The sequence below is a fragment of the Pogonomyrmex barbatus genome, unplaced genomic scaffold (genome assembly GCF_055798465.1).
Source record: "Pogonomyrmex barbatus isolate J1 unplaced genomic scaffold, ASM5579846v1 scaffold12, whole genome shotgun sequence".
In the NCBI taxonomy this organism is placed as follows: Eukaryota; Metazoa; Arthropoda; class Insecta; order Hymenoptera; family Formicidae; genus Pogonomyrmex; species Pogonomyrmex barbatus.
Window position 1 is genome coordinate 7,381,503 of NW_028297108.1, and position 27,853 is coordinate 7,409,355.

General features: G+C 32.4%; 2 protein-coding genes across 8 annotated transcripts; one reads left to right on the forward strand and one right to left on the reverse strand.

The window, feature by feature from the left end:
- The first annotated feature begins 11,345 nt into the window (after positions 1 to 11,345).
- On the forward strand, positions 11,346 to 15,081 carry Dgkepsilon (diacylglycerol kinase epsilon). Of its 4 annotated transcripts, none has more exons than XM_089071963.1 (11): positions 11,346 to 11,490; positions 11,991 to 12,201; positions 12,388 to 12,559; positions 12,777 to 12,907; positions 13,146 to 13,293; positions 13,398 to 13,615; positions 13,691 to 13,836; positions 13,919 to 14,087; positions 14,175 to 14,349; positions 14,416 to 14,552; positions 14,653 to 15,081. In XM_089071963.1, exons 2-11 carry the CDS (start codon positions 12,037 to 12,039, stop codon positions 14,770 to 14,772), a joined length of 1,581 nt encoding a protein of 526 aa, XP_088928089.1. In that variant the 5' UTR covers positions 11,346 to 11,490; positions 11,991 to 12,036; the 3' UTR covers positions 14,773 to 15,081. The 4 variants fall into 4 exon arrangements, with proteins under 4 accessions (XP_088928089.1, XP_088928090.1, XP_088928092.1 ...); XM_089071964.1 differs by having other exon boundaries at positions 12,777 to 12,887; positions 13,132 to 13,293; XM_089071966.1 differs by having other exon boundaries at positions 12,816 to 12,907.
- On the reverse strand, positions 14,586 to 27,695 carry Nox (NADPH oxidase). Of its 4 annotated transcripts, none has more exons than XM_089071960.1 (20): positions 27,527 to 27,695; positions 26,447 to 26,758; positions 22,475 to 22,569; positions 22,249 to 22,360; positions 21,678 to 21,775; positions 21,420 to 21,540; positions 21,004 to 21,154; positions 20,608 to 20,818; positions 20,159 to 20,385; positions 19,693 to 19,881; positions 19,203 to 19,396; positions 18,755 to 19,076; positions 18,468 to 18,612; positions 18,130 to 18,299; positions 17,808 to 17,961; positions 17,391 to 17,608; positions 16,938 to 17,125; positions 16,621 to 16,830; positions 16,087 to 16,290; positions 14,586 to 15,952 (listed from the first exon to the last, which is right to left on the reverse strand). In XM_089071960.1, the coding sequence occupies exons 2-20, from the start codon at positions 26,588 to 26,590 to the stop codon at positions 15,755 to 15,757; spliced, it is 3,351 nt and encodes a 1,116-aa protein (XP_088928086.1). In that variant the 5' UTR covers positions 26,591 to 26,758; positions 27,527 to 27,695; the 3' UTR covers positions 14,586 to 15,754. The 4 variants fall into 4 exon arrangements, with proteins under 4 accessions (XP_088928086.1, XP_011637150.2, XP_011637149.2 ...); XM_011638848.3 differs by having other exon boundaries at positions 26,447 to 26,603; positions 27,339 to 27,695; XM_011638847.3 differs by having other exon boundaries at positions 26,447 to 26,717; positions 27,339 to 27,695.
- Between the last annotated feature and the right edge of the window lie 158 nt (positions 27,696 to 27,853).

Sequence of the window (27,853 nt, forward strand, 5' to 3'; positions counted from 1 at the left end):
AAATTTCTTTTGATCACTTTAATTACTTTAATCGCTATTTTATTATTTCATTCTTCAAATACACGATATATTCGTAAAAAATAAAGTGCATACTACTTTCGTGCGTACATCGTGTACATCAAATTTATTTTTAAAGTCCACTTTGTGATAAATTTAGTAATATCATATATATGTCTGCAATAATCAATCTGCATTTTATTAAATCGTATTCGTAGCGCCTCTCTCTTTCTTTTTAATCAATGCAAGATTCATGGTGACGGCCGATGATAAACTTTGGGGGCAGAAAATGATTATTGTTCTGCGATTTCTTTTCGCCCGCCAATTAAAAATTGTCATGTTTTTGCCGATTTCTCTCTGGTACCCCCAGGGTAAAGAAAAATATTTTTCGCAATACTTGCGCTATTAATCATCATATCGTATTACTTTTCCAAATCGTCAGTGCAAAGTTCCTACCTCCAAATAATCTTGCCGACCCAAAAGAATTTTGTCAAAACAAATTATAGACGCTTTTTCCCTATCTACATTAGTGGTCGGTTATCGACCCGAAAACAATATACAAATATTCTATATTTTAAATAATTTAGCAAATCTAAAAAACGAACTCTTAATATTAATTTTAAATATCTCGGAAAATTTATAAGATTCATGCAATCATTTAAAAATGACTTATAGAATTTAAATACCTTTTTTTTAAGTAGATTCAAAAAGAGATTTTGAAAATAGAAATTAGTTTATAACAACAAAATTCTTTTTAATATTGTATATAATATATTTTTTCTTTTTTAAATAAAGTTGCATTCTTTGACTTAAAATAATATGTACGCGATTTTGTAGTAGATACATTCTTATTATGTTATTATGTGTGTAAGAAAATAAATTATATAATTTATCATTAATCATTGCATCACTACATATACAACAATGATGATAACTTTTTAGCTATTTTAATAGATTTCTTTTGACGAATAAATTTTATTAAAACTGAAGAATTTATCGAGCATTTTAATACTTTTCTATTATAGATAAAGATAAAAATTGAGAAAGCATTAACAACTGCTTATAATAAAAATATTATTTAAAAAATATTATTTAAATATTTTATTCAAACAAACACACTTAAAAATTGGTAAGTATGATTATTAATACAATAGAATTTATATGATGTTTTTTTTTATATTATTCGTGAAAGATATAGATGAAAGATATGTTAAGTAGATAAATTTTTTAAAATCTTTAGTTAAAGTGAATATAAGACATTTATTATCAGTTAACAAAAAAGATAGATATGATAAATAAAAGAATTATAATTAAATATGTTGTGCAGATAAAATTTAAGACATATCGGGGAGTGACATGCAGACATAGCATGTCACTTCGTATTGATAATGCAAAAGATTTTGGGTAATTTCACGCCATCTGTGTCATCAACCAGAACGGACCCGTAATTATCATTTCATTAGTGATTAACGATCGTCGAATACATCATTGAAAGTAACACTATAGAATTTGTCATCAATGTGTTCTTATCATTCGTATCAGAATAAAATGTAATTGATAATTTTCAATTTTCTTAACATTTCTGTCAATGCTGATGAATTACAATCGATACAAGTATAAATCACATGTTCTTAATTACCTATTACGTACGACAATTGAATAAAATCAATAACAGAATCATATACTTCTCATGCACATTTCGCTCGATTATCTGTTGCCTATTTGCCATTTATTCATATTATTATTTTTGTAAAATGGTTTACATGTAGTATTTATGTTTTATTTACATGTTATTTATTCCTGTTTATCCGTTATATTTTTTTTTCACGAAATGTTTTGTATACAACATTATTTTACGCCGCGTTGCAATAACATTGCGCGTTTTAAAAACATGTTTACCAAAATATATTAACAGATATATTTATCGATATCTTACAATGCAATCAGGACGAATAAAATTTGTTTTATATATAGAATTCTTTTTTATTCAGTTCATTCTTATAGGTCATTATAACTGTGTCATGGCCTTTATGTCGATTGCGATAACCGAAACAATAGTAACGTGGAACTGAAGGAAGGGTTATCTTATTTGTCGCTAGCCGGGTCGAAAGGGTGCCAAGGAAAAATTTATTTAAGTGATCGGCGCTGCCGTATCAATGGGAAAATGCACTTTGTCAAGAATGTAAGTGATAGTATTAAACGATATATATATATATCATAATATATTTACGAAACGTAAACTTCTGTAATGAGTACACTTGAAGTTCAATTGTTTCAAATTAAAATTGTCTATCTTTTCGAAAAAAATTACACGTTCTAATATCCGCGTTATTAAAAAAAATTCGGGAGATACATTAATAATTAAACGTAATTAATCAAAATTTTTATATATATATATATATATATTTAAAGTATATTTTTTTTTGTAATATGCGTTATTAAATATGGAGCAATTTACCAAAGAGTAATGTAAAAATAACGTAATAAGGTCTTGAAAGTTGTAAATTAAAATCATCATGTTATCGTTATGTTTAAAAAATTTATTCGCATATTTGTCGTTATTTTAAGCATTTTCGGCGATGCGGTATGTCAGTGACATACTCCAAGCTACGCTGCTTGGAAACGTGCGAGACGATAATTTGCGCACATAATGTCATAGTCAGATGCACGTCCTGGCAAGTCGGCCAGTTGAATTGACGGCAGTCAACTGTTTCGCCAGACGTGCCAATTCTCGTTTTATTGTTTTTCTTCGGCGCCGCCTCGAGCAATCGTCCTTGCCGACGGTCGGGTTAGTGCTCCCCTTTCGCCGAAACAGAAATGCCAAAATCGACATTAACCCGAAAACACCGCTCAATTTATTCGAAACAGAAATAGTCGACGTCGCATTCCAAGAACATTCAAAATAAAATCAAGTAAATAGGACAAGAAGACTTGACTTTATTAAAATAAAAGTAACGATTAAACGGAACAATGAGTTTCTTTGTAAGGTCCTTTTACAAAGTCTATTGGACTAATAAATTATATTAGAACAAGATTTTGTCAAGAAAACAGAATAATCGTTAAAAATCTGCTGTTTGTCATGATCAAATGAAATTTTCCATATACATTTGTATATTACATAAAAGTGTACAAATATGTGAAATTAAACACCGAATAATATATAAAATAATTAATAATATACTGACGTAGTATGGTAATAAAATAAATTATTGGTAATAATAGTAATGAATATAATAATAGTAATGAAGAAAATGATTAGTATTGTTAATAATAAAATAATCTATGAAAATATCATATACCGGATAATATTTATAATATTCTCATCTTTCTCCTTATCATCCCTATCATATATATTTCCCGTATATATTGAAACTTGATACGAAGATATTTCTTATTATATCAAGAAGACTCTATTGAGATCTCTCTTGACACTTCTCGGTACTCGGTGAAATGTATTACATCTTCTGGGAGGGGGGAGGAGGGGAGGGGCACACGGTTTCTTTTTCTCTTTCTGTATAAACATGTAAGTAACAGAGTTTATTTGCCACGATCGAGGAGCGGAGTCATTTCTGTAATGAGAGCAGGTCGTGTTTTCATTACGAGAAGAAATCATTGAGTAATCCGAGGTCAAGCTTCGCTGATGAGTAACGAGCTCTCGAATGCACTGGCCCCCGTGGGCCAATCTACCTAAACTCGCCGACCAGACTATGCCTTAATGACCTTGCACTCTGAGAGGCGTATTGGCCGGCTCATCGGATCGGCATTTAAATTGGTAGTTTGAGATACTCTCTAACTTTCCTCCTTCCACTTAAAAAAAAAAAAAACGCAAGAAATCACACTTGCACACGGATCTGTCGATCGAACGAATATTGAAAAAAAGGATAAAAAATGTCAGTCACAACTGGACGCGTTGACTCACTATTTAATGCAGATCGATAAGATGATTGACTGGAAGAAATAATTGTAAGAGACCGTTACCAACTCTCATTAATTACAATTCTTATTAATGAAATAATTAAATGACTATTGTAAAATAATAATATTATTTTAAAAGTATTATTATTTATATGAAAATAATAGGATAAAGGAAGCATTTAAATACATGTTCAAGTAATCTTTTCTTCAAGTGACTTTTGCGGCAACGTGAGAAATACTTTCCGGATATGAAAGACTAGCGGATTTATCACAATTATATTTAGTCAGTCATTGAACAAACATAAAGATAAATGTAAATGTAAAATCGATTTATCGCGATTCTAAAATAAATTCTAAAATAATTTCCTAATTTTAGAAAGGAACGAACTTGACAGCTTTGGACGACAATTCTTATCAATTCTTACAGCATGCAGCCATGTGAAGTAGCGCTCTCTTTGAGTTTACTCAAAGCTCGGCGACTCGTCACGTAATATACGTAATACGTTGACGGCTTTAATAATCGGCGATGAATCTACTCGTAGAAGCGGTGGCGGTGCCCCTCCCGCATGAGCTTTTACCATTTGGAGGAGTGAAAAGCGGATGTAGGCCGACATTAGGGCGCGTTTCTTACACATGGCCGTTAAACGAGAATCACCTCGAGGGTGCTATGGGGGTAGGAACAATAATATTATTCGAAGCACAGGCTCTTTGACATAATTGTCATGGTGCGGTGCCGCTGGTGGTCTTTAGCTGCGTTTTATGATCCATTCAACGATCCGGCTTGAACCCCCAAGTGCGGCCGTTACTCGGATTTGCATTTTACGAGTGAACGGGGCAGAGATGAACTACGATAGATCGGAGAGAATGAGAAAGAGGAAGCTAGAAGTTAAGAGAGACGACGCGAGTGGCGCGCGTACGTGCTGCTTATGCATTCATATAGCTTTTCGACGGTTAATTTTTTCGTCAACTACCATTGGTCGGGTGCCGATTGCCCACCGTAACATTAATTAACACCGTGCCACATGAGCCGCTCATGCAAGCGCTTTTATTTTCACGTTACTTCCACGATTCTCGCCATAATTTCGCCAATTTTTAGAAACATAATTTTCATATTTCTATTTAAATTTGTAGTTATGTTTGCCACAGAATTTACTTGTAATATAGTTTATGGAAAAAAGAGACTTCGGCAAAAGGTTTTCGTCTTCTTAAATATGAAGTTGCTCAGGCTGGAGGGGATTGTGAAGTTTATTAGCGTGGCGTTGCCACTGAAATAAATTCTCTCGTTGCGTATCGCCAGCTTGGCGCACGCTCGTGACTCGAAATGATTAGCACGGATAAGGAAAGTGATGACGATCGGAATAATGGTACACGGTACCTACCGGCTATCCAGCGACTTGCCCCTTCGTTCGAGGGCGCGGATCAAGTGGACCCCTTTTCGCTTATAGGGGAACCTGCTGGATCTCTTTCACGGAGGGTCGAAACGATGAAGAAGTCCAAAGAGGAAGTTGAGTTCAAATTGCGAGGGTGAATGCCACTTCTTCTCGAGGATTCAGCGGAGTGCATGCGAAGATGCATTCAGCTAACTTCTCACGTACATCACGCTTAAAAAAAAAAAAAATCTATTTTTATTAGGAAAAAACAGATAGAAGTGCATATAATTCTCAGCTGGGAATCGCGATTCTCTGTGTGTAAAATCTAGACACAATACTTTTTCAACATATTATTTACCTTATTCACAATTATGCGAAATAATTATGCAAAATTAGTCGAAATTATAATTTGTTGTTGGGCAAATGACGGATAAGAGTCGAGGTGACATCTCTTCACGCGAGAATCGAAGTGACGTCTTTGTATTAAAAAGAAGCTCGCGAGGACGAGAAACGGAAGGAGGGAACGTACGTAGCGACAGCGAAGGCGATGCACTTGAATTAACTTAGAGTGTATTTCTAGCACTCTAGGTTTAGCTCCGGAACACTCACGGTATGTTATATGCTGGCAGAAGACCTCGCGATTCCGAGTCTCCTCTCTCATCGCGGACCAAAGTTCGCGCTATTGCATCTTCCAACGACAAATGAGACGCGTATTTCTTATCAACCGGTTCCATCGCGATTAACATGGCATGGTCGACTAATATTCAGCAATTTGTGCGCGACTTGTCCGTTTTCGTATTTACACTCGCGAAATTAAATAGGCAAATCAGTCGAGGGTTAAAATATGCCCGCGCCGCGTTCGCGTTATTATATCTCGAGAGCTTGCGGACGATAACCGCGGAAGATAAAGGAAGCGTCTCAACCGTCAGTAGTGGTGTAAGGGGACCGCGGCGCCTCCATTTATCCGCGATATCGGAATCACCTGTTTCCGAGCGTTGGCCCTTATCGATCGTAAATACAGGTGTGCTCTTAGGTGACCAAGTAGAATAGAACGAGAGAGAGAGAAGGGTAGAGAGAGAGAGAGAGAGAGAGAGAGAGAGAGAGAGAGAGAGAGAGAGGAGAGCGAGAGAGAGAAGGGAGAAAGGCATGAGAGGAACGCACGCGAATGAGGGAAGAGAAGAAGACACGCTTACGTGAACAAGTCGTGTCCTCGGCTGAGCATTCAGGTTTCGGTCGTTTGGGTGGCTGCCTGCTTGCCCGTGTTACCCGATGCCCCCTTCACCTTCACTGCACATATAAGGGCTGCGAGCACCAGCCCCCGCGCACGTACCAGCGAAAAAAATGCATACGCATACGATAACGGGGGTGCGTGCCTGAGGGCTATCCTTATGGGGCTTAGGGAGGCCATACAATACTTTAGTAACCCCGTAATACCTCCCCTTTCACGCAGGCAGGCGGACAAGGCAAGGTAAGGCAGGTAGAATCTCCGAGTATAAAGTAGCTAACTGCTGCACCTTCTCCTTTCTCCACCGGCGTGTACATCGGGATTAAAGGGTTGACGAGGGACCACGTCAACGAGAGGGATGACGGTATCTCACGTTTGTGTGCCAATTTTTCAAGCGCTGCTGATATATATATATATATATATATATATATATATATATGGGATGGACGGCTACTCGCTTCCTTTGTTACGAATAGAATTCGATTATTTCCTTAATGTATCGGAAACGATCTGTTCTCGAAGAAGATATCCATTTTAATTTCGCGATGAATGCAAGCGCGGAAAAACGAGAGTGATTAACGACATTAGCGACGGCGAAAGATAATTTTCCAAAAAATTTGTAGCAATTATCATTTATTATAAAAATCCGATTTTACTTTATGCAATATAATATTATTTTGGAGATAATAATATTATAATAATATTAAGTTAAAGTTAGTTAGTTGATAGAAAATAAGTAACAAATTTTAGAAACGCAAGCACATCGATACAAGAAAAGTGAAATAGAACTTTGGAACGCAATTTAAGATTTCTTTCGCGATTTAACGTTATCAAAAGATTTTCTCATATCTAGGAAAAAATTACCTACGTATGTAAATTTCATATCAACTCAAGTTACAAGTGATAATATATGCCACGAGAGTCGCTACGTTTTCACTTCCAGTCGCCGTATTAGTAGATAGAGAACGTTCTTAGACGGATGGTCTTCTAAAAATTTGCCTCGCGTGATATACGTATGCAGCTATCTTTCCGATAAAATTTGTTTATTTGGACAGAGAGTCATAATACTACATAGCACATGCATTGATAATTTCAGAGGTTGTCAAACGCACGTTCACCAGCTCGTGAATATTCGCTACGGCCGTACCGGGGCGGGATTTATTATCGCGTAAAGAAGATTCCGGATCTAGTGAATAAACCACGATCGGATAACGGATCCCATGTAATTAACCCGTAATTTCAGCGCAAAGGGTCTAGACATCGCATAATTGAGACGCGGGGGAGGAGGGGGGGAGATAGAAGTCGAAGGAGGGGGGGTGGATAAACGAGCGGGGGTTTCTGTGAGGCGTACGGATCTCGCCGCGTTGTGTGGGCAATTAAAAAGCAGCCGGCGACGCCCGATTTCGGTCTCTCTTCGGACGAGGGCAGCTTTCGTGCGCCGACTGGGAATTCCCAGTTTTGCAGCCTTGTAGCACGATGCAGCACGATGTAGTGGCGCCAAAAGTGGGGTGCATAAATCGCGCGGGTGCCGAATATTCGGCGGACCCGCCGATATTATGCCTACCCGCCTTCTCGGCTTGCTCTCCATCGGCGCGGGCGGAGAAAACTCGCTGCAACTCTGGGTGCAGTCGAACCGAGACACATACATACACGTACATATACACATACATATACACGCATAAATACACACATCCATGTACGCACACGCGCGCGCGCGCGCGCGCGCGCACACACACACACACACACAAAACACATACGCGCGCACACCGGCCCTCCTATTTATAACGCGAAATTCCCGGAAGGTGAAGGCAGATAGCATCGAACCACCGACATGTACGAAAGAGGACCTACCCATAATTTTCCCCCGATTCGTGGGCTGTCGACCACCGGCTGCACGCACATCCGCATTCGATCAAGCCGCGCGTACCGCGAACTTTGCTCTCCTTCATTTCGCTGCCTTTCACCCTCCTTCGTGCCCTTCGCGCCAACCACCCTTTTTAAATCCTCCCTCGCGCGCGCGTGAGCTCGAATTTTTTGACTCTCTACCCTATAGTCTTTTTCGTATCTTTCCTCGTAGTAAAGTAAAATACACTTTAGACTGGCTGCTTTTCAATGTTAGAGACAACAAAGATTTAATTTTGGATTGATTAAAAAGAGAAAGGATTTAGATCTCTCCCGTCAATTTTTCTTAATGTAGAGTGGAGATACAATTTCGATACAAAAGAAAAATTGTCAAAATGAATAAATTAAACTTATCATCGTCTTTGTTATCAACTCACTTGTAAATATATTACAATGAGATGATAAAAGCAGATTCGATGATTGTTGTCTTTAAGAAGAGAAAGATATTGGTAATTTTTTTATTCTGTCGTTAAAGGTTGCGGGAACATTACAACGCGTTGTTACACTAACAAAAAGTAATTTTGTAAAATTTTAATTAAAGCAGAGCGATATTAAAATCTTTGAATTACTTTTTATTCTTTCAGTGTGCGCGACAATTTTACAATTAAATATAAAAAATAAAAGATATACCTATTTTAAAGCAATATTGTTTAAAATAGATATATAGATGCTTTTCTTTTTTAATTTTTGATTATTATAGAAAATAAAGTAAAAACAAGAGCTTTCAGTCCTTTCAGAACCTGCGATTATTTTTAAAAGCAAGATACTTAAATAATATTTATTAATTTAAATTTCTCACAGAAATTAATTAATTAATTTTCCGTAATAAAAAATAATAAGTGCATCTCGTACATAATTCTCTATGCAAAATGAGATTTAACCGGCTTCCTTAGAGATTTCCTCGTCACCTACAGAGTAACGCGGTGTAAGCGCGAGACGACGCGAAATCGGTAATCGGCCGCGGGAATTCTGGGAAGATAATAATATTTGCCACGATGGCAATCAACCGTCCAGACGGCGGCCAGACAAGACAATGATAGATCAATCTTACGAGTCTCGCACGCTCGGATGCACGTCACGTCAACCCGTTCACCCGCTTCGCGACCTCACGATCGTGTTTGCCGACGTCGGGCTGGCTGACGACTTTAGGAAAGAGATGACCGCGATGTACATGACCGTGACCAATTTGCAAAAGTAGTCGGCAGTCGTCGTTTCTCGGCAGTGGTAACCGTATCTTCCTTCCAGCCGAGTCAGTAGCCCCGGATCGGTCGGGAGGTCAATGGTAACGAGAGCCGGACGAAGCCGCAAACACAGGAAGTGGTCCGCGCGTGATGATGATGACGACTTGGTCTCATCGCTTGGATTTTCTGGCGGTCGTCGAGGCGCCATCTCGCCATGATAAAGGACGCCGACGAGGATGAGAAGAGCCATTCGATACGCGATAAAGGGGAGTATCTCTTTCTTTGTGATTAATTTCCTTGTGAATAATTTAATTAGTGATTTTATAGAGAATATTTTGTTCCAAAATTTATATTTTTTTTTTTTTAAGAAACATAATCAGTTGATATAATTGTATAGAGATATGTTATTTTGTTATCATATTTTATTATTTTATTACTTTTTAGTATGTGTGTGTGTGTGTGTGTGTGTGTGTGTGTGTGTGTGTGTGTGTGTGTGTGTGTGTGTGTATTAATAGTTACAATAAAAATTTTTCTATATATTACTGTGCATTTAATAAAATAAAATTACGAAACATTGAACAGAGTTATTTTGTTTGTCACATTTTTAAAAGAAAACTCTTTCTAAATAAATAAGATCAATTAAGAAAAATTAGATTTAATAAATATACTATTTTTGCATATTGTTCTACATTACAATAATGGAATTAACTTTTAAATCATGGTGAAAAAATGTTTACTCAATAATTATTCAAAATTCAAATTATTTAATTAACATTCTGAATGCATTAATTAAAACCATTATATTGCAAATATTTTCTGCAATTTAAAAACTAAAAGAATATGTAATTCTAATAAATTATGACAATGTAATTATTTATTTCTTTAATTTATCGTATTACACTTGAATTGATTGCGCAATAATTAAGAATACTTGTAAATAGCAGTGTTTTCAATGCAATTAAAAAAACAACATAATAATTTATTAGTTAATAAAGAATATTGTGTTATCATTTATGCCTATTTTGTCTCATTACTTCTCAAGTTTAGCCATAATATTCATCGAGAGGGCGTTAGCAAACAGCGCACATCTTAACCTACGCAAAATCCGGCATCAACTTTATAAAAATAAAAGTCATTTTATTTATATCTTAGAAGTATTAAATCCAACTCATCAATTTTAATTCTTGTTGTTTTAATAAAATATAAAATTAATTTATTTTTGCAAGAAATATTCAAGATGGAAAATATATAATAAAATTTTTTAATGGGACGCGGTTATAATATTCAATAATTGCCGATAGTTTTGAACCGGAAAAATTATTTTCTATTTAATAATTAATTATCATATATTAAGAAATTGTTTATAGTATATATCTAGTTATATGTAAATACAATTGTTCAACAATTAAAAGAGATAAATCATTAAATTTTTAAGAAAAAAATTGCAAAGTTGCAAATGAAATTGATTATTCCTAGATTAGAATATTGAATAAAAATGGAAATTACAAATATTTAATTTTTATTTTCTTCAAATTGTATTCGATTATTAAGATATGTTTCTATTGAAATCTAGTAAATTTTAAAACTATTGATTGGCGAATATCGAATTTTAAACACAAAACTTTATTAAAATTGATATCGATAAAAATAATAGAATTTCAAGATCTGTAATATCGTTAGATCGAGATCGATTAATCGAATTCAAAAAGTATCGAAAGGAACATCGACTTTTAGTTCAAAAAAGGTTCGAATGTCTGTTAGTCGATTAATCTAGGAAGATCGACTGCTATTTATTCCTGATGATAAGCAGAAACAGTTGTAAAGGTTAGACAATATCAGAAAACACACGTACGACATACAAGATGCAAACAACTTGATAAGTAAATAGTAGTCACGAAACGTAAGTTTATAAATCGTTAAATTTAAATTAAATTAAATTTATTTTATGTTTTCTCAATTAATATTTTATGTCAACACATACAATTGAGTCAGTTTATTACGAAAACAGCATGAATCGCAATTTTTCAAAATTTAAATTATTCCCACATAATTGTTTTGCGCGTTAGACATTGCGTGTACGAAGTATTAATTATGCTATTGGTTACAAGTAATTTAAAAATTGTATTAGTTTAATTCATGCTGTTTTTATATGTAATATTGATTTGTTTTTAATTTATTATAAATAACGAATATGATTTTTATTAATTTGTGAAATAATTTATTGTTGCATTATTTATTTTAATGCCAATTTGCGTATTATTTTTAACATGTAATAATACGTATTGGAAATAATATTTTCATACAAATTGTGGATATCTTTTTGTATTTTTAGTATAATATAAAAATATCTTTTTAAGAAACGAGAGAGTGTCATTATAATTAATGCTACATTAATTTCAGAAAATCATAAATTTTTGGAATCCTGCGGAATTAATTATTCAACATTATGTGGAATGAAGATATGAATACTGTTATTCTGCCTACATTATCTACTATGATTTTCTTTGTATTCACGATCAATTTCTTCCGATACCTCATAGGTAGTCCTCATATTCAAATAAGAGACGTTACAAAGGAACATAATTGGAAAGCAATTAGAGGAACAACCAAGGTGCTTTTTCAGAATTTATAGAATTGCTTTAATATATTATTTTTTTTACAATAGAATAAAATATTTTTATAATAAAAGAATTAATTATCTACTTTTATAAAAAATTGCATATTTTTATCAAGATTAAGTGAAAGTAATAATAAGTTTAATTAACCAAATATATGAAATTGCTCTATATATACACAGGCGTATTACTGCAGTATTTGTGAGGCACTATTATTGAACCTTGATGCTCTTTTCTGTGATTCTTGTGGCGTGTGTGCGGATCGAGGATGCGTGAAACTCGCTGATAAACAGCTAAAATGCAAGGCTATAACTCTCAGTAATAATCAGTCAATGAAACATCATTGGGTTAAAGGTATATTATATTGCTCGCCACTTTATATATATATATATATATATGTACACACACACACACACACACACACACACACACACACACACACACACACACACACACACACACACACACACACACACACACACATATATATACATACATACATACATACATACATACATACATACATACATATTATCTTAAATATGCTCTTTAAATATTGCTGTGTTTCAAGGCAATTTGCCACTTGTTGCCATGTGTTATATTTGTGAAGAAGAGTGCGATGTAGAACCTGGCCTCATTGACTGGTGGTGTTGTTGGTGTCAGAGATGTGTTCACGAAACATGTAAATCTGCTCTTTCTGAAGTAATAATATATTGATTACATTCTTTTTTATATACTTTTTATTCATTTTCTCATTCTTTTTATTTACATTCTTATATATTTTTCTTTTTTGTTGCAAAAATTACCATGATAGTTTGAAAATTTTTGCCAAATATATTCTAAAATTATATTTAGTCTGTATAATTTTTTGAAGTGTAACAGTGTAGCAATGTTTCTACTTTTCTGCTCCGAGAAAATGAAAAAAGTGTGCTCTTTTCAGATATGTGATTTTGGAAAATTTAAATTAATGATCATTCCACCGGGAAGTTTAGAAGTAATAAATCGACGTAGCACAATGAGACGTAGATTACATCTCCGTTCTGTTATACCACCAAACTGGCCTGATTGGAACCCGATTATTGTTGTAGGTAAGAGAAAAAAATAAATAAATAAATATCATGCTTCAAATGTATGTAAAAGATAAAATAATAATATTTGAATACATTTTTTTATTATTCTCCTTTTTGTGCAGGAAATAGAAAATCAGGGAACAACGATGGAGGTCAAATTTTGTCTCTGTTCAGAAGATTGTTAAATCCTGCACAAATCGTAGATTTAGCAGAACGCGATCCAGTTGCCGCTCTCGAATGGTGCCGTTTGCTAGGGAAAACCCCATCCACTATTCTCGTAGCCGGCGGCGATGGAACTGTCGCATGGTTATTGAATACTATCAACAAGCTCGACTTGGAGGTGAATCCTTTTTAATAGCAGCACTATTAAATGCGCATGGAGCACAAGTAACAAACAAATTTTTACACGGTACAGCCTGTTCCATCTGTAGCAATAATTCCTTTGGGGACAGGCAACGATTTATCCAGAATATTAGGATGGGGAAAGGAACATGATTCACACATGGATCCCATGGAACTATTGCGGAAGGTGCAAGCGGCGGAGAAGGTGAAGCTTGATAGGTACGCGTGATAAAAACCTGTGCAATTTTTCTAATTTACCGATTAATTAGATTTGTTTTTATGTACAATTTATGAACTTCAGATGGTCCGTGATGATAAAACCACTCGGCGGATTAGGATTCAGAGGTTCGCATCATTCTTTATTCATGTACAATTATATAAGTGTGGGCGTGGACGCACAAGTGACTTTGGATTTTCATCGCACAAGAGAGAGTCGATTTTATTTGTTCAGCCATAGAATATTTAACAAGGTCTCTTTATCTCTTTGTAAATTTATGTATAGATAGAAATTTCTGCAAGTGAATACAATGATTTATATATGTCTTGTATATCGGTAGCTGTTGTACTTATGCTTTGGCACTCAACAAGTTGTGGAAAGGGAGTGCAAAGATCTCGATAAAAGTTTAGAAGTCTATTTAGACGACAAAAAGATAGAATTACCTTCCATTGAGAGCGTAGTGATACTCAACATTCCTTCTTGGGCCGCTGGAGTTGATTTATGGAAAATGGAAGGTCCATATACTTAATAATAATTGATTTAAATTTAGCTTAATAATAATCGTACGTGTTGTTTGACAGACGATGAGAATTCCGAAGTGCAAAGTATTAACGATGGCAAATTAGAAGTCGTAGCACTCTATTCTTCATTCCATATGGCTCAGCTACAAATAGGCCTCTCGAAACCACACAGGATTGGTCAAGCTAATAATGTGAAGGTATTAAAATTGTCTCAACAATTCTCAAAAAAGTCTGTTTGACTATATGTATTTGTATACAATAATACATTACAATTACAATTATTACAATTATGTTTAGATAAAATTATCACGGCCATGCGCTATGCAAGTGGACGGCGAACCTTGGTACCAACATCCATGCGAATTCAACATAACATATTGCAATCAAGCTACTATGTTGATGAGCAACGATTTTTAAATTAAATGTGTCGCGTGACCTTATAGGCATTTATTGCATATTGCACAAATGCATTTATTCATATTGTGCGAATATTGACTAATAGTTGCCAAATAATCCGTTAATAATATAGCTTCTTGATAACGGTGATGAAAATTTCGAAGGAGACAAAAAACTCTAGTCAATGTTATTCCATATAAAAAAATATATTATTTATCTTTTATGAATTAGCTGTTTCGTAATTTTATTTATTGATGCTATATTTATAATAATATATAAATACATTAACAAAATGGAACAAGAATAAAGAAAATTTGATGTTTACGAAAATCTTTTCTTAACAATCTTAACAATCTTAACAATCTTAATAACTCTATTTTAAATAATATTTTAATTTGTCTTTTTCTTAATCCTTACATTTAATTAATGACGTTTTTGTAATTTCTATCAAACGCATGTGCAATACATTAGTAACTAACTTCAGATAATTTAAAAATTCATTTGTTGCAATACTTCATAATTTTAATCTGTCTATGTAATCTAAAATATTAAAAATGATGTAAAGACAAAATTTTAGTAACTTCTTTCTGATGATGAAACGAGAATAACAAAAACTAATTTTAATAAATTATGACGGAACGACAGATACATTTTTTATTAATTTTAATGACTATTTGGATTTTGCATGAAATGGCTAAAGTGATGAAGGATATTGATTAACATGTATTAAAAATTAAAAAAAAAACGAAATGAAGTGTGATAAAGACAATTTGCAATAAAATGAAATATGTTAAACATTAAAAATTATGTCCAAAGAGAAACAGAAAGATTATTCGTAAGTACATAATAAAATTACAAAAAATAATTTAAAGAACAATTATTATATCTATAATTCGCAAAAAAATAATACAGAAATATATGTACGACAAGTTGCGAATTGTTATGTTAAGATGCTTTATACGATTTTTAACACGGTAATTATCAAATTCGTTTCTGTTTGATATTAGAAGGACTCCTTTTTAAAGCAAAACCCAAACTGATCGCATTTATATCGAAGGATCCTAGCAAGTTGTGGTGGTCCACAATAAAAAACTGTAATTTTTCCTTTCTTCTTATCCTGGAGCTGCTTGAATACCTTGTCCCAATTAGGACGACCTGCGTTTGTTCTGGTTTTCAAACCTGTGATGAGATCTCGCTTTTCCTAATAAATGAGAAGTAAAAAAGTGGAAGATTAAACTAACATTAAAAATTTTTTCATTCCTTTTATCAGCATACATTTGCAAATTATATAAGTAATTGAAGACATTTGAATAATTACGAAGATATCTGATATACCTTTTCATGTAACAGATCCATCGCCAGTTGTAAGCCGACTGCTTTCATGTCATTTTTTTGTAATGCACTTGTGATATACATATGCATCTCCAAAAAGCGTTCCATGGTGATACCTAATTCAGCTTGTTCCATCTCGAGTTGAGACAGCAAGTTTACAAACCATTCGAACGAACGTTGATCGCGATTAATCCAGAAAAAGTCCACCTAAAACATTTTTTGCTAAATTTAAAGATTACATATAACAAACATAGCATAGGAAATATTTTCTATAATGCAATACTACTAAATGATAATATTTAGTACTTCAACTTATGAAATTATTTAAAATGAAACTTGTTTTACTTATTTGAATATTAATTTGCATCGCTATGCTGTGCTATCCTTTAGCTTTAGCAAAATAAGTATTATTGAATATTAATAAGAATTTTAATAACAACTAATAATCTTACTAATAACAAAGTAATAACTATTAATAATGACAATTTTTATTATAATAAAATGAGATCAAAAATTAGAAAATGTGAGTTTATTTGCCTTTCGTAAATTCATTACAGTAGGTGGGATCTCACTGGACCAAGAGAATGAGCATTTCGGACATGTATGTCTCGCTTTCCAATATCGATGCATAATCGATTGAAGTATAGAGGCGAAGGGTGTAACTCCGATTCCTGTGCCGATTAGAACAGCATGCTGCGCTCGGAAAATGTGGCTTGATGGTGCTCCATAAGGACCATCTAAAAAAATCTATGACGACGATACATTATTCATTCGGAACAATTTAGTGAAACAATTGACAATTTCGAGAACGTGGTGGTAAAAATCTGTAATAGAAATTATTAAAAGATCTTTACTTCCAATGGTTTTCCTACAGGATAAGTTATAAGTTGATGAGAAGAACATTCGGATTTCAAATCTAGACTTTCTGAACTATCTGTAATATCACTAGATGCTTGTCTCACTCTTCCTTCCTCCGCCGCAATTTGCATCGCTACTGGTGTAATCTGCATCGTTTCATCTCCCCCTATATTCACATTTGTTACTGCAAACAACCACATAAAAATGTACAAACATGGATACAACAAATAAAAATATTATGTGAAATAAATTTGCACCTTTCGATGTAATCATTTTCTATATGTATATTTTAAATTAAACTTTAAACTACTTTAAACTATTAAATTAAACGATTTCTTCCGTTTATTTATTATTATTACAATATAATTACAATATATACATATTATTTGATAAAAAAATTTTTTTAATAAAATATTTTCAGATAAATATTATCAAGTTTTAATTCTTACCAATGTTCGACGATGCACTGATCTCATAATCATATGTTTCAAGACTCGGTGTTTTGAAAGCGATGATGGTCGGTTTCGTTCGCATGAAACGAAAACTTTGGGCCAACGACTTGTTCTGTGGGCTCAAGTAAGCTAAACCCAATGATTTCAACCGCGCTCGTCTCAGCTGACACTCATCAAAACTCCTCTCGGATTCCGATCTCGCGTAATCTCGAAGTCTATTATATTAAAAATTATATTAAAACGAGTTTGATCATATATTTAAAATATTTATTTTAATTATTTTAGCAATGTTATATTGTTAATAAAATCTTGGAAAACTTAATTAGGAAATAGAACCTGTAAAAAAAGAAACCGCGACAAGGATAACTTTTCAAGAGCAAATACGTCTTTTATATAATGTCAATTTCAACTCACGCTCTAAGTCGTTCTTTCTTCTTGCTTTTCGTTTGCATATCAGGCATCGAGTGTGATTTTTCGAGTGGTATTTTATGACCAAGAAGTAACTGATGGAGTCTCCTGTCTTTCTTTGTAGACATTTCTGACCATATTTTATTTGATTCCAACGTATCTATTATATAAATAACATAAATTTTTAATATTTATTAACTGTAGAAATAAATTTTTTGTATATATAATGATGTAATTTTAATTAATTAAATTGATACAAGTTTGGATATATTATAATTTTCTTATTTACATATACATTACATTAAATATATATTTTTTTAAATCTTACGTTCTGCAGTTTTTAAATATGCAGATTGATTATTAATAGATGTATGTGCAGGTGGCATGGGGCTCGATAAATCAGATACGAAGGAAGGATTGCCTAGACCATGAGCAGATATAGATTCCATTGAACCTTTTTGTGTCATGATAAGTGGTGTCTTTCTACCACTAAGGAATCTACACAATGACAATTATTAAAAATGCTATGTGATATACAATAATCAATTGAGAATACAATTTAATAGTAATTAGAAATTATAATCTTTAATTATTTATATGTTAATTACAAAATTATTATTTGTATAGTTCTTGCAAAAATTTTTAATTAAATCACGACAAACTTACGGTTTCTTTCGGGGAATACTCATAGCGTCACAGTTTTCGACAGGCAAAATATCACTATGGTGAAGTTTCATTTGTTCTCTTTCAAAGTATGAGTACAAACTATTGGTCCATTCACCGACCGCACGAATGTGCAGCCACATGTAATCTATATAAAAAAATAATATATTAATTTTAAAACGATTAATTAATTTTTTTACTCTTAGATTTTATTAAAAATATATATTTATATAATATCTATTCAGTAACAAAAGGCAACATCAATAGAATGTAAAAATTCAATAACTTACCTTCTTGTTCGGGAGCACTGCTAATGGTAAAAGGATGCCATTCGTATTTTGCTATTATCGGAATATTAACAAACACATAATCGCCGGGATGAAAGTGAAAGTGGGGTGGTCTCTTGATGACCAAGTGAGTCACCTTCGAAGGTAAAAGAAGACCGGAACTTATATACGTCTTTCCGCTCTTAGAACGTAACCATGTCCATCGACGAATCTTTTCGAACATGTATATAACCCCCGGGCCGACAAACCACTTCCAAAAATTAGGACCATGGAATATCATTAGAATCCAGAATGGTATGTATAGCAGATGAGACCAATAAAATACCTTGCGACAAAAAATTATTTTAATTAAAAAGATGAAGACATTCTTGCTCCTGAATATATTCGATTTTAAAAATCAATGCCATGCAATCTTTAAAATTAAAAATAATAATGTAAGAAATATTCGTACCTCAAAGCAACCTCCACGTCGTACAAATGGCATAGAACAAACAATCATAATGGTGAGTATAATAAGCAAAACTACCCCAGTTGGATAAGCAGTGCCTGCCACTAGACCGAAACGTCCAGGTCGAGTCGTCAATAACCATTCAGACATGCTATAATTTCCGCTATTTATTTTCTCATCCTTTATCATTACCGTACCTACAAATATATCATTATTAATTATATTAAATATTATTAATTATAATTTTTCAACATAATTAAATATAATGTAAGAATATTAAATTAAATTAAAATAATATATTAGAAACATAATTATACACGCGCGCGCGCGCACACACACACACACACACACACACACACACACATATGTAATATAGTCTTCATTAAAATTTTAGCAAAAAATTTTCAATACTTCTATGTTAATATAAATATAAAGTATAAGACTTCATGATTAAATTAAGGAACACATTTACAATAATATTCGTTTAACATACCGCAGTAAATAATATGAGCTAAAGTGTGTATAATGCTGAAGATTCCGATTAATATTCCCGTCATTTTATGAAGATATATGTGATGATCTAAGGGCAATATAGAATTGAAGCTATGCGTTCGCAAGAATGTGATACATTGGCGTAGCATCAGAACCAAAATAAACGTGCAATCAAAGTTCAGGCATTGTCCTAAAATATATATTTGAAACACATTCGTTAATTCTGTCAAAATAAATGTCTTTTCAAAATAAATCATTAATTCATTAATGTTTTAGATTTTGGCTTTTAGACATTAATTTAGCAATAACTTAATCTAAGCTTTAACAATATTTGCTAAATTAATCCCAAATTTTTTAAAACGTTTTTAGCTAAAATAAAAATGAAATTGTAATAATATGTTTATAATATGTATAATATATGTAAATGTAATAAAAAACTGAATATTATAGGCTTATATTTTTCTTACCGCATGCACGTGCGAACATCACATAGACATGGTTCTGTCGATACTCATAGAGACGAGAAACAAAAAGAGCCATATTGATAAGCATAAATATCGAAATAAAGGCAATATACATATAATTGTTCTTCATGTATGGCTTTGTAAGTTGATATGGAAGAAAGGATGAAAATTCTTTCAAAATGGATTTTTGCTTTGGTTGTGGCTGCGGTGGTACCAACCATCGATCTATGCTGTGATTATTATATTCTTATTTCTTACGTTGGATATTTTTTTAAAAATTAAAAGAATGTACTAAATTTGAAAATTTAATATTATAGTTAAGAATATCAACAAGAATATCAAGGCTTTAGATTTCATAAAAACTGAAAAAATTCTTTTAAAAATGATTTCTAATGGTATGAACTTTAATATTTATATATATCTTGCTTATCTTGTATGCTTTTTTATCTAACCTAATGGAGAGATTTTCCAATAAACCATCGTGTTTTTCTAATTGCTTTTTTAAAGCTTCAAAAGTAATTGCTCCTCTGTTGCCTTGATCAGCATCCTCAAAAAGTGCAAGTGTCAGATCTTCAATTTGTTCGTCGCTAAACTTCATTCCGTTTTCTTCCATACAAGCTCTCATCACGTGTTCCAACTCGCGAAGTTGTATTAATCCATCGCCTTTAATCATTTGGAAAGCATGGAAGTATAATAAAAATGATTCATGTTCAAATAAAAATATTAAAAAATTTAAATATCATCCTAATTTTCCATAAATATATTTTAATTTCTCAAAAATTTACAAAAATTTAACTTTCATAAACATATAATACATAATATAAATCATAGGTATCAATATATATTACCATCGATATCATAAACTTTAAAGAGAAATCTAATCTTATCGTTTGGAGACTTTCCAGCGAATTGATGCATAGCGTCTAAAAATTCCTGTAGTGAAATTGTGCCAGAGTTATCCTTATCAAATATTTGGAAGACTCTCTCAGTAAAAAATGGCTAAAAATAATAAAACAAACTTGATATTTGACTTATTTCTTTGAGTAAAATTGATATATTTGTTTCTACTTGATGTAAATTTTGCATTCAATACACGCACTCAATACATGAGTTTGTATAAATAATTGGAATTGGTAAATATGGGAGAAGAAATAAAAATAACAGCGAGAAAAGGAAATAAACTATGAATTACGAATATTAGAAAAGTAAGAAATTAGAATTTTTCGTGTTTGAGAGATGAAGAATAGTTATGTCTCCTGCTTACGTTTTTCGAAATGACGATCGTGTTGAATTCCTCTCGACGTATTTCCCTCTCGTTTCCAACAGTCTGCTTAAATATTTTTTCCAGCCACTCGAGATTCCCTTTATCGAAACCAGCACGCGGTCTGATACAAGATTTTAATTAGTTAATATACAACGACAATTCGAAGACTAATAAAACTAAAAATTTTTAATGAGAACGTAAGCTTGGTATAAAAAATAATAACAACAAATCTTTATAGCTTTGCAATAAACGCGTTACCTGGGATTACTCACGCCAGTTATGGTCTCCATGATTTGGGCAGACGTTACGTATCCTGAATTCTCTTGATCAATTAATCGAAATAATTTATCGACAATCTGTGATATTGACAAAAAGATACTTAAATATAAAATGTATCTGAAAATATTTATATGTATAAAAAAATAAACATATTCATAAGCAATTAGAGAATTCAATTAGAGAATATATTGAATTGTCGTGTCTCGCCGTGCTGCTCATGTCTTACTTTACATTCTCTCGCGACAGTGATGTATTGAATCTCTTTCGATCGTCTGTTCGATCAGTATTTATTAATTCGTCTAACATCTAATTACATTGTTTCATGTAATGATGACATTTGTTTTACTAAAATTGTTTAAGTATTTTATAAATTTAAATAAAGAATTATTTTAGATATAAATTACTTTCACTTACGTGAAAATTTTATTTTTTCAATTTTTTTTTTGTTTTAGTTTAACAATTATTTATCTAGATAATTATAAAGTTTAATTTTTTTTAGCTTATTTGTTTTAGATTATTGTTTTAGATATATAAGAATAGTACAACTTACCCCTTTGGTATAAAAGATCTGCTGAAAATTGGAGAGATTTATTGGATTCTCTCCGCATAGCACATATGCCACACTTTCGATTTGATCAATGAAATCATTTTGCTTCTCGTTTCTAATAAATAAATAAAGACAACATTGAACGGAACGTATATAAATATATCTAAAGTACCGTTTAGACGATAAATAACGTAAAGATGTTATGTGAATAATGGGAATTGATTCTTACGTCAGTCTCCCCTTGAGAAATTCAAGCCATTCATCCTGCTTTAGTAATCCGTCACGGTCTTGATCGAATAGTATAAATAATTTGCCAAGAAGAACCTGAAAAAAACGTTGATAAATTATAAGTGACAAATGTTAATTTTCTATTTAAAGATCGAGTGAAAAAGATAGATGTCGCAAATTCCTGGAATAACAAAGCTTCCATGAATTCCATTTCATTTCGTACTATCCGGCTTGAATACGATGGTATGTGCTTATCATCACTCTTAGAAGATTGATAGTGAGATCATTGAGAAACAGATTTGGAGATTTGCTGCAAATCGTCTAAAATCTCTTTCTTTCTCTCTCCCTCTCTTTCTCTCTTTCTCATATTTATTACACGCGTGTAATCTGGGACAAAGTTAATATGTGATAATGGAGGTGTATTTATTAAAATTCTAGCCTCAGGTGAGTATGACGGTGTCAACGTTAACATCGATATGACGCGTATCGATCACCATCGGCGTGGATCTCGACGGCCGGTTGTACATATATTTCACTCGTAATCGTTAAGAAATGGGTCAATGTCATGAGAGATTACACCGCATGCTCCCTCGTTACATACGAGATCCAGAAACGTGTCCCAGCCTCGTGGAATAGTTAGTGAGTATATAAACTGCATCTAAATAGCAATATATATATATTTGAAATAATTTTTTCAACATTTTTAAAAAATAATTTTAACGTTAATCAATAATAATTTAGAATTACGACTATATACATTTTGAAGAAACATTTAGTATTATAAAAAATAAATAAAACAGAATTTACTAGAAAAATTGAAAGATGATTCGTAGAGAAAAATTTGTTATTTAAAATAAGAAAGTGAGAGTTTATGTAATTTATTAATTAAATATATAAGAATTTATTTTTTATTGTATTGCGAGTAATAATAAAAAAGATTAATAGAACAGATTGGATTAAATTTACGACGATTAAACCTGTCCAACTAAAAACTTTAATATGGATTAATTAAGAAACTGCATATACAAAGAACAAAGAAAAAGATTTTCCAATTGCAATTACAATCCTACGACTAATTCGTGTTCGGCTTCTAAAATAAGCGATATGAAGGAAAAGTGTTGATGTCTCCAATCAATCAAATCAATTCTCCATTTCTAACTTTCACTAGAAAAATAAGAGAAAAGATAATTTTATTAATGCAGTATTTATGTTAATATTGTAAACTGTAAATGTATATTTAACGATGCTCGATCGATAATGACAATTGCGCTTTGGCGAGATTAGCGCCGAGAGCGGTTAAAGGGTTAATAGATGGCTGGTAATCGAGGTATCGGCCCCGGCCGACTCTACGCTTTGCTCTACGATTGGTCCCCACGATCGATCGATCGGTCCCAGGCGACCGGCCGGGAGGCGCTCGGGGCATCAAGGCCTTGCGCCCGAGGTGATCGGCCACCTTGATCGAAAACCGGAGGCCCTCGATAGACCCTCGTTTACTTCGATCATATCGTCACCGTCGCCTCAGGTCTCCTTTTCCTACGCGGATTCTCGAGAGTGGACTCATTGCCCGCCGAACGAACGCGATCTTCTACAAAGGAGACGATTGTCCGACAAATGGGTCCACGGTTCGAGATCGCAAATCTCAGTCGAAAGTATTTCAGTTCCGATAAGGAAATCTCGTCGTGCCTCGTGGCTCTCCTTATTCGGGCAAAGTATCTTCTTACATATAATTGGAAGAGCGATTCCGCGCACGAATGGAATTTAGTCTTTTTATTCTAGAGATAAAACAAATAGATTTTGTTTGTGCGGGGAGAGACAAACTTCAAATCTGAAAAGGCAGTGCTGTTTTATCCATTTACCACGAGTCTTTGTAGATTCAGGCGCCAGATAAATTTTTTCATTGGCTAAATAAAATTGAAATTCTACGCCTTATTAATACAGGTGATAAGTATACGTCACGCTTGTCAAAAAGCATTGCGCAATCTTAAACGGTATAATGACAGCATATTCCGGCGGAGTGTGAAATGATTGACTGGGTAGACGATTGTAATTCGAAAGTGCCGCAACGTGTGTGCGGATGCGTGTTTTGTTTTCTTTTTTTATCATATTATGAGTGACAGTTTAAAAAGAAGGTACTTAAAAATTCAGAATATAAAGGCAAAAACTTCTTTTCCATATTTCGATAAAATTTTTTTTAAGGTTACAAGATAATTTATTAAGTAGAATTTAATTTCTGAAAAAATTTTTGAGAAACCTTAACTTACATTATTCCTAAAAAAAACAGAGAATATATATATTTTCTTGTTTTTAAATAATCTTTCTATTTATATTATTTGAAATATGCAAAGAGAAGAGAGAGAAAGAGAGAGAGGGAGAGATTATTAAATTAAGTTTAATTTCAGGATCATTTGATTATTCAACTCCAGAACTTGTTTTAAATAAGCAAAATTTAATATTAAACTAAAAGATAAAACTGATAAATTTATTTATTTATGCAATATATTTATTATCTAATCAATTTTATATTCAATTATTCGTAATAATTAATTAAAATGTAATATCGAAAATATTTAATATCGAAAATATATTATTTCAATATCTAAATGCAAATAAATCACGTAAAAAGGACAAATGAAAAAAATCTGTAAATGGTTTTTAAAAGAACCATAATTGCTCGACAAGCCAATATCCCCTGGTGACGTAATGTTGAAGTTTCATGTTTAGTGCCACACGAACCTTCTTTTTTCTCACGAAAGAAAGTGAGGCGGCAAGCCAATAATTACAATAATTGCAATTCTTCATGGCCGCTTTAAGAAAGTATCGGATTACAATTGCGAGGACGCTCTACCTTCTTGTTATAAATTTGTGCTGATTTATTAAAGAGTTAATTAGATTACAAATTTGTAATTATGTAATTATGTATTTCCTGTATTATTTAGTCTTTTATTTTGTTTGATATTACAGAAAAAAACGAGTGAAGTTGAAAGTACGCTTTAATTTTATAAACAATCTATAAAATAAAATTTATAAAATTTATTCTATATTTTTATTTTTTTGTCTTTAATTTTCTATATATTTTTTAGTCTAGAAATTTTAACATCATCTGGTTTTGCGAATGCACATCATAATTTATATATCCATTATTAGAATCACTAGTTAAAATTTATTTGCGATTTGATTTAATTATGACAAAAAAAAATTAAAATATTTGCTGACGCAATTAGCTTTTTGTACAACCTTCTTCCTAAAAAATTTTGAGATAAATTACCTGTCGCGCAAAGAATAATACAGATATATATTTCGATGAACGTAAAAAATTAAACTGTCTGACTATATTTTTTTATATCACTGTCTTCAATCTTTTCCAATTTTTGCATTTAACAAGAATTGTTTTTTATGAAATATTTTATACCAAGTTTTATGATTTCTTTCCGAAAGATTTACGTTTTACTTATTTTATATAAAACGCATATGAAGTTGTTTCGAAACTCTTAAAAAAGTCATCGTAAAATTAATCCGTCATAAAACGCTGGTATATTACTCTCGTATTTTATAAATAAAAGCGGTAATTTTGTGACAACTTTATCCGATATTTTCATATATTTTGAACAAGTTATATTACTATATTGCTTATATTTATATTTACATTTACAGAATTTATTTATATTTGCGAAAACTTAGAATTGTACAAACATGTAAGTTTCATTAATATTATCCTTTTATTTTATTAAAGTTCTTTAAAATTTATTTATTTTCAAAGTATTATTTTTTATAAAAAGGGTTATCAGAAATGTGAACAAGTTATATAAAACAAAAAAATGTAGTCTATTAAAATGAATATTATATGTAATATTTAATTTATTACTTAAATAAATTTATTAGTTAAATTATTAAATAAGTTAAATAAATTATGTAAATAATTTATTTATTTAATTAATTAATTATAATTAATTTATTTAGTTGCAATTATGCACACCTGATCGTGAAAAAGTTTCCTAAAGGCCTCCTTGTTGTAGCGGCCGGATCTTTCTTCCTGTACTATTTCTTTGCACTCCTTTAGGGCGGTCGTCCTTCTCCTTTCGATCAGGCATTCTTCCTCCATACAGATATTCTCTTCCATGTTACTAAGTACTCTTCGCGGTATGTGTGAGGAACAAGAGTGTCACCAAAAAAACAAGATCACAGTTACTTTGGCAATTCATCACGAGATCAACAAGATTCCTGGCATTTCTCGTCACTCGCTCGTTCTTGTTTTGGACACAAATGATTCAACGACTGAGTTGTGATACTTGAATGGAAGGTTATATTTATCAATTTTCACTGTGTTCAGTCCAAAAGACTACATTTATTGTGTAACCAGTTTAAGTTATAATTAGTATTACAAAAAGCTAAAAAAAAATTAGTGTCTTTTTCTTTACAGTTCTGTAAATGATCGAGAAGTTTCAATGTTTTCACACAGCTTTCTTTTACAAATTTATAAAAGTAAGTTGACCGAGGAAATATAACGAGAAAAGAGGATATTATACTTTTAGAAAATATTTCATTTTTAATTATTTTTATAAATTTTATAGATTTAATTTGACTTTTTCATCCCCCTTTTTATTCCTATTTTAGTCTTAGCACTTGATTTGGATTAAAAGAATAGGAAGAACTTTTAATAAGAAATTCATTATGAACAAATATGAAAACTCTCAACAAACGCTACAATCACTACAATTTCTATTTTATTTACCTTAGTTTCATAAATAATTTAAAAACATAGATAGCATTAATGTACAAACAACATAAATACATTTATTCCTTGCAACTATGAAACATAAATTGCAACTATTGTTTTATAAATTTTTCTTATCGAATGAAATAGTAACCTGTATCAATTAAAGAAAGAAAAAAGAAGAACGTCTTCTTTCTTTTCTTTGTCGAAGTTTCACTTTTGAAGGCTCAAAGTCCGGGAGAAATTTGTTGATTCTCGTCGCATTTCCTTATGTACGGATTAGGATTCGGCGACAGTTATGAATAATATGATAAGTAATTCGCGTGTAAATGTAATCTCTACCTTTCGGGAACCGAGATCTCGAGTTCAACGTACGTACGAAAATTCACTTTATCGTCGCGTATCAACAAAGCGAGATCATCCGCGTTAACGCGCTTCGGAGTCACTGAGAGAAGTCCTGAATGAAAATCATCCTCGGGGCATCAACGAAACGACGTTCGCGCGAGTGTCGTCGGCTGGCTGAAAATGTTGGTGTCAAACGCTCGTATTGGATCCCAGGACGACACAGTGAGGGAAAGAGAAAGGAAGACAGAGCGAGGAAGGGAGACAGAGATCGGTTTTGCTGGCAGATACAGATCGTGTGGGGGGGACGTAGAGGAGACGGACAAC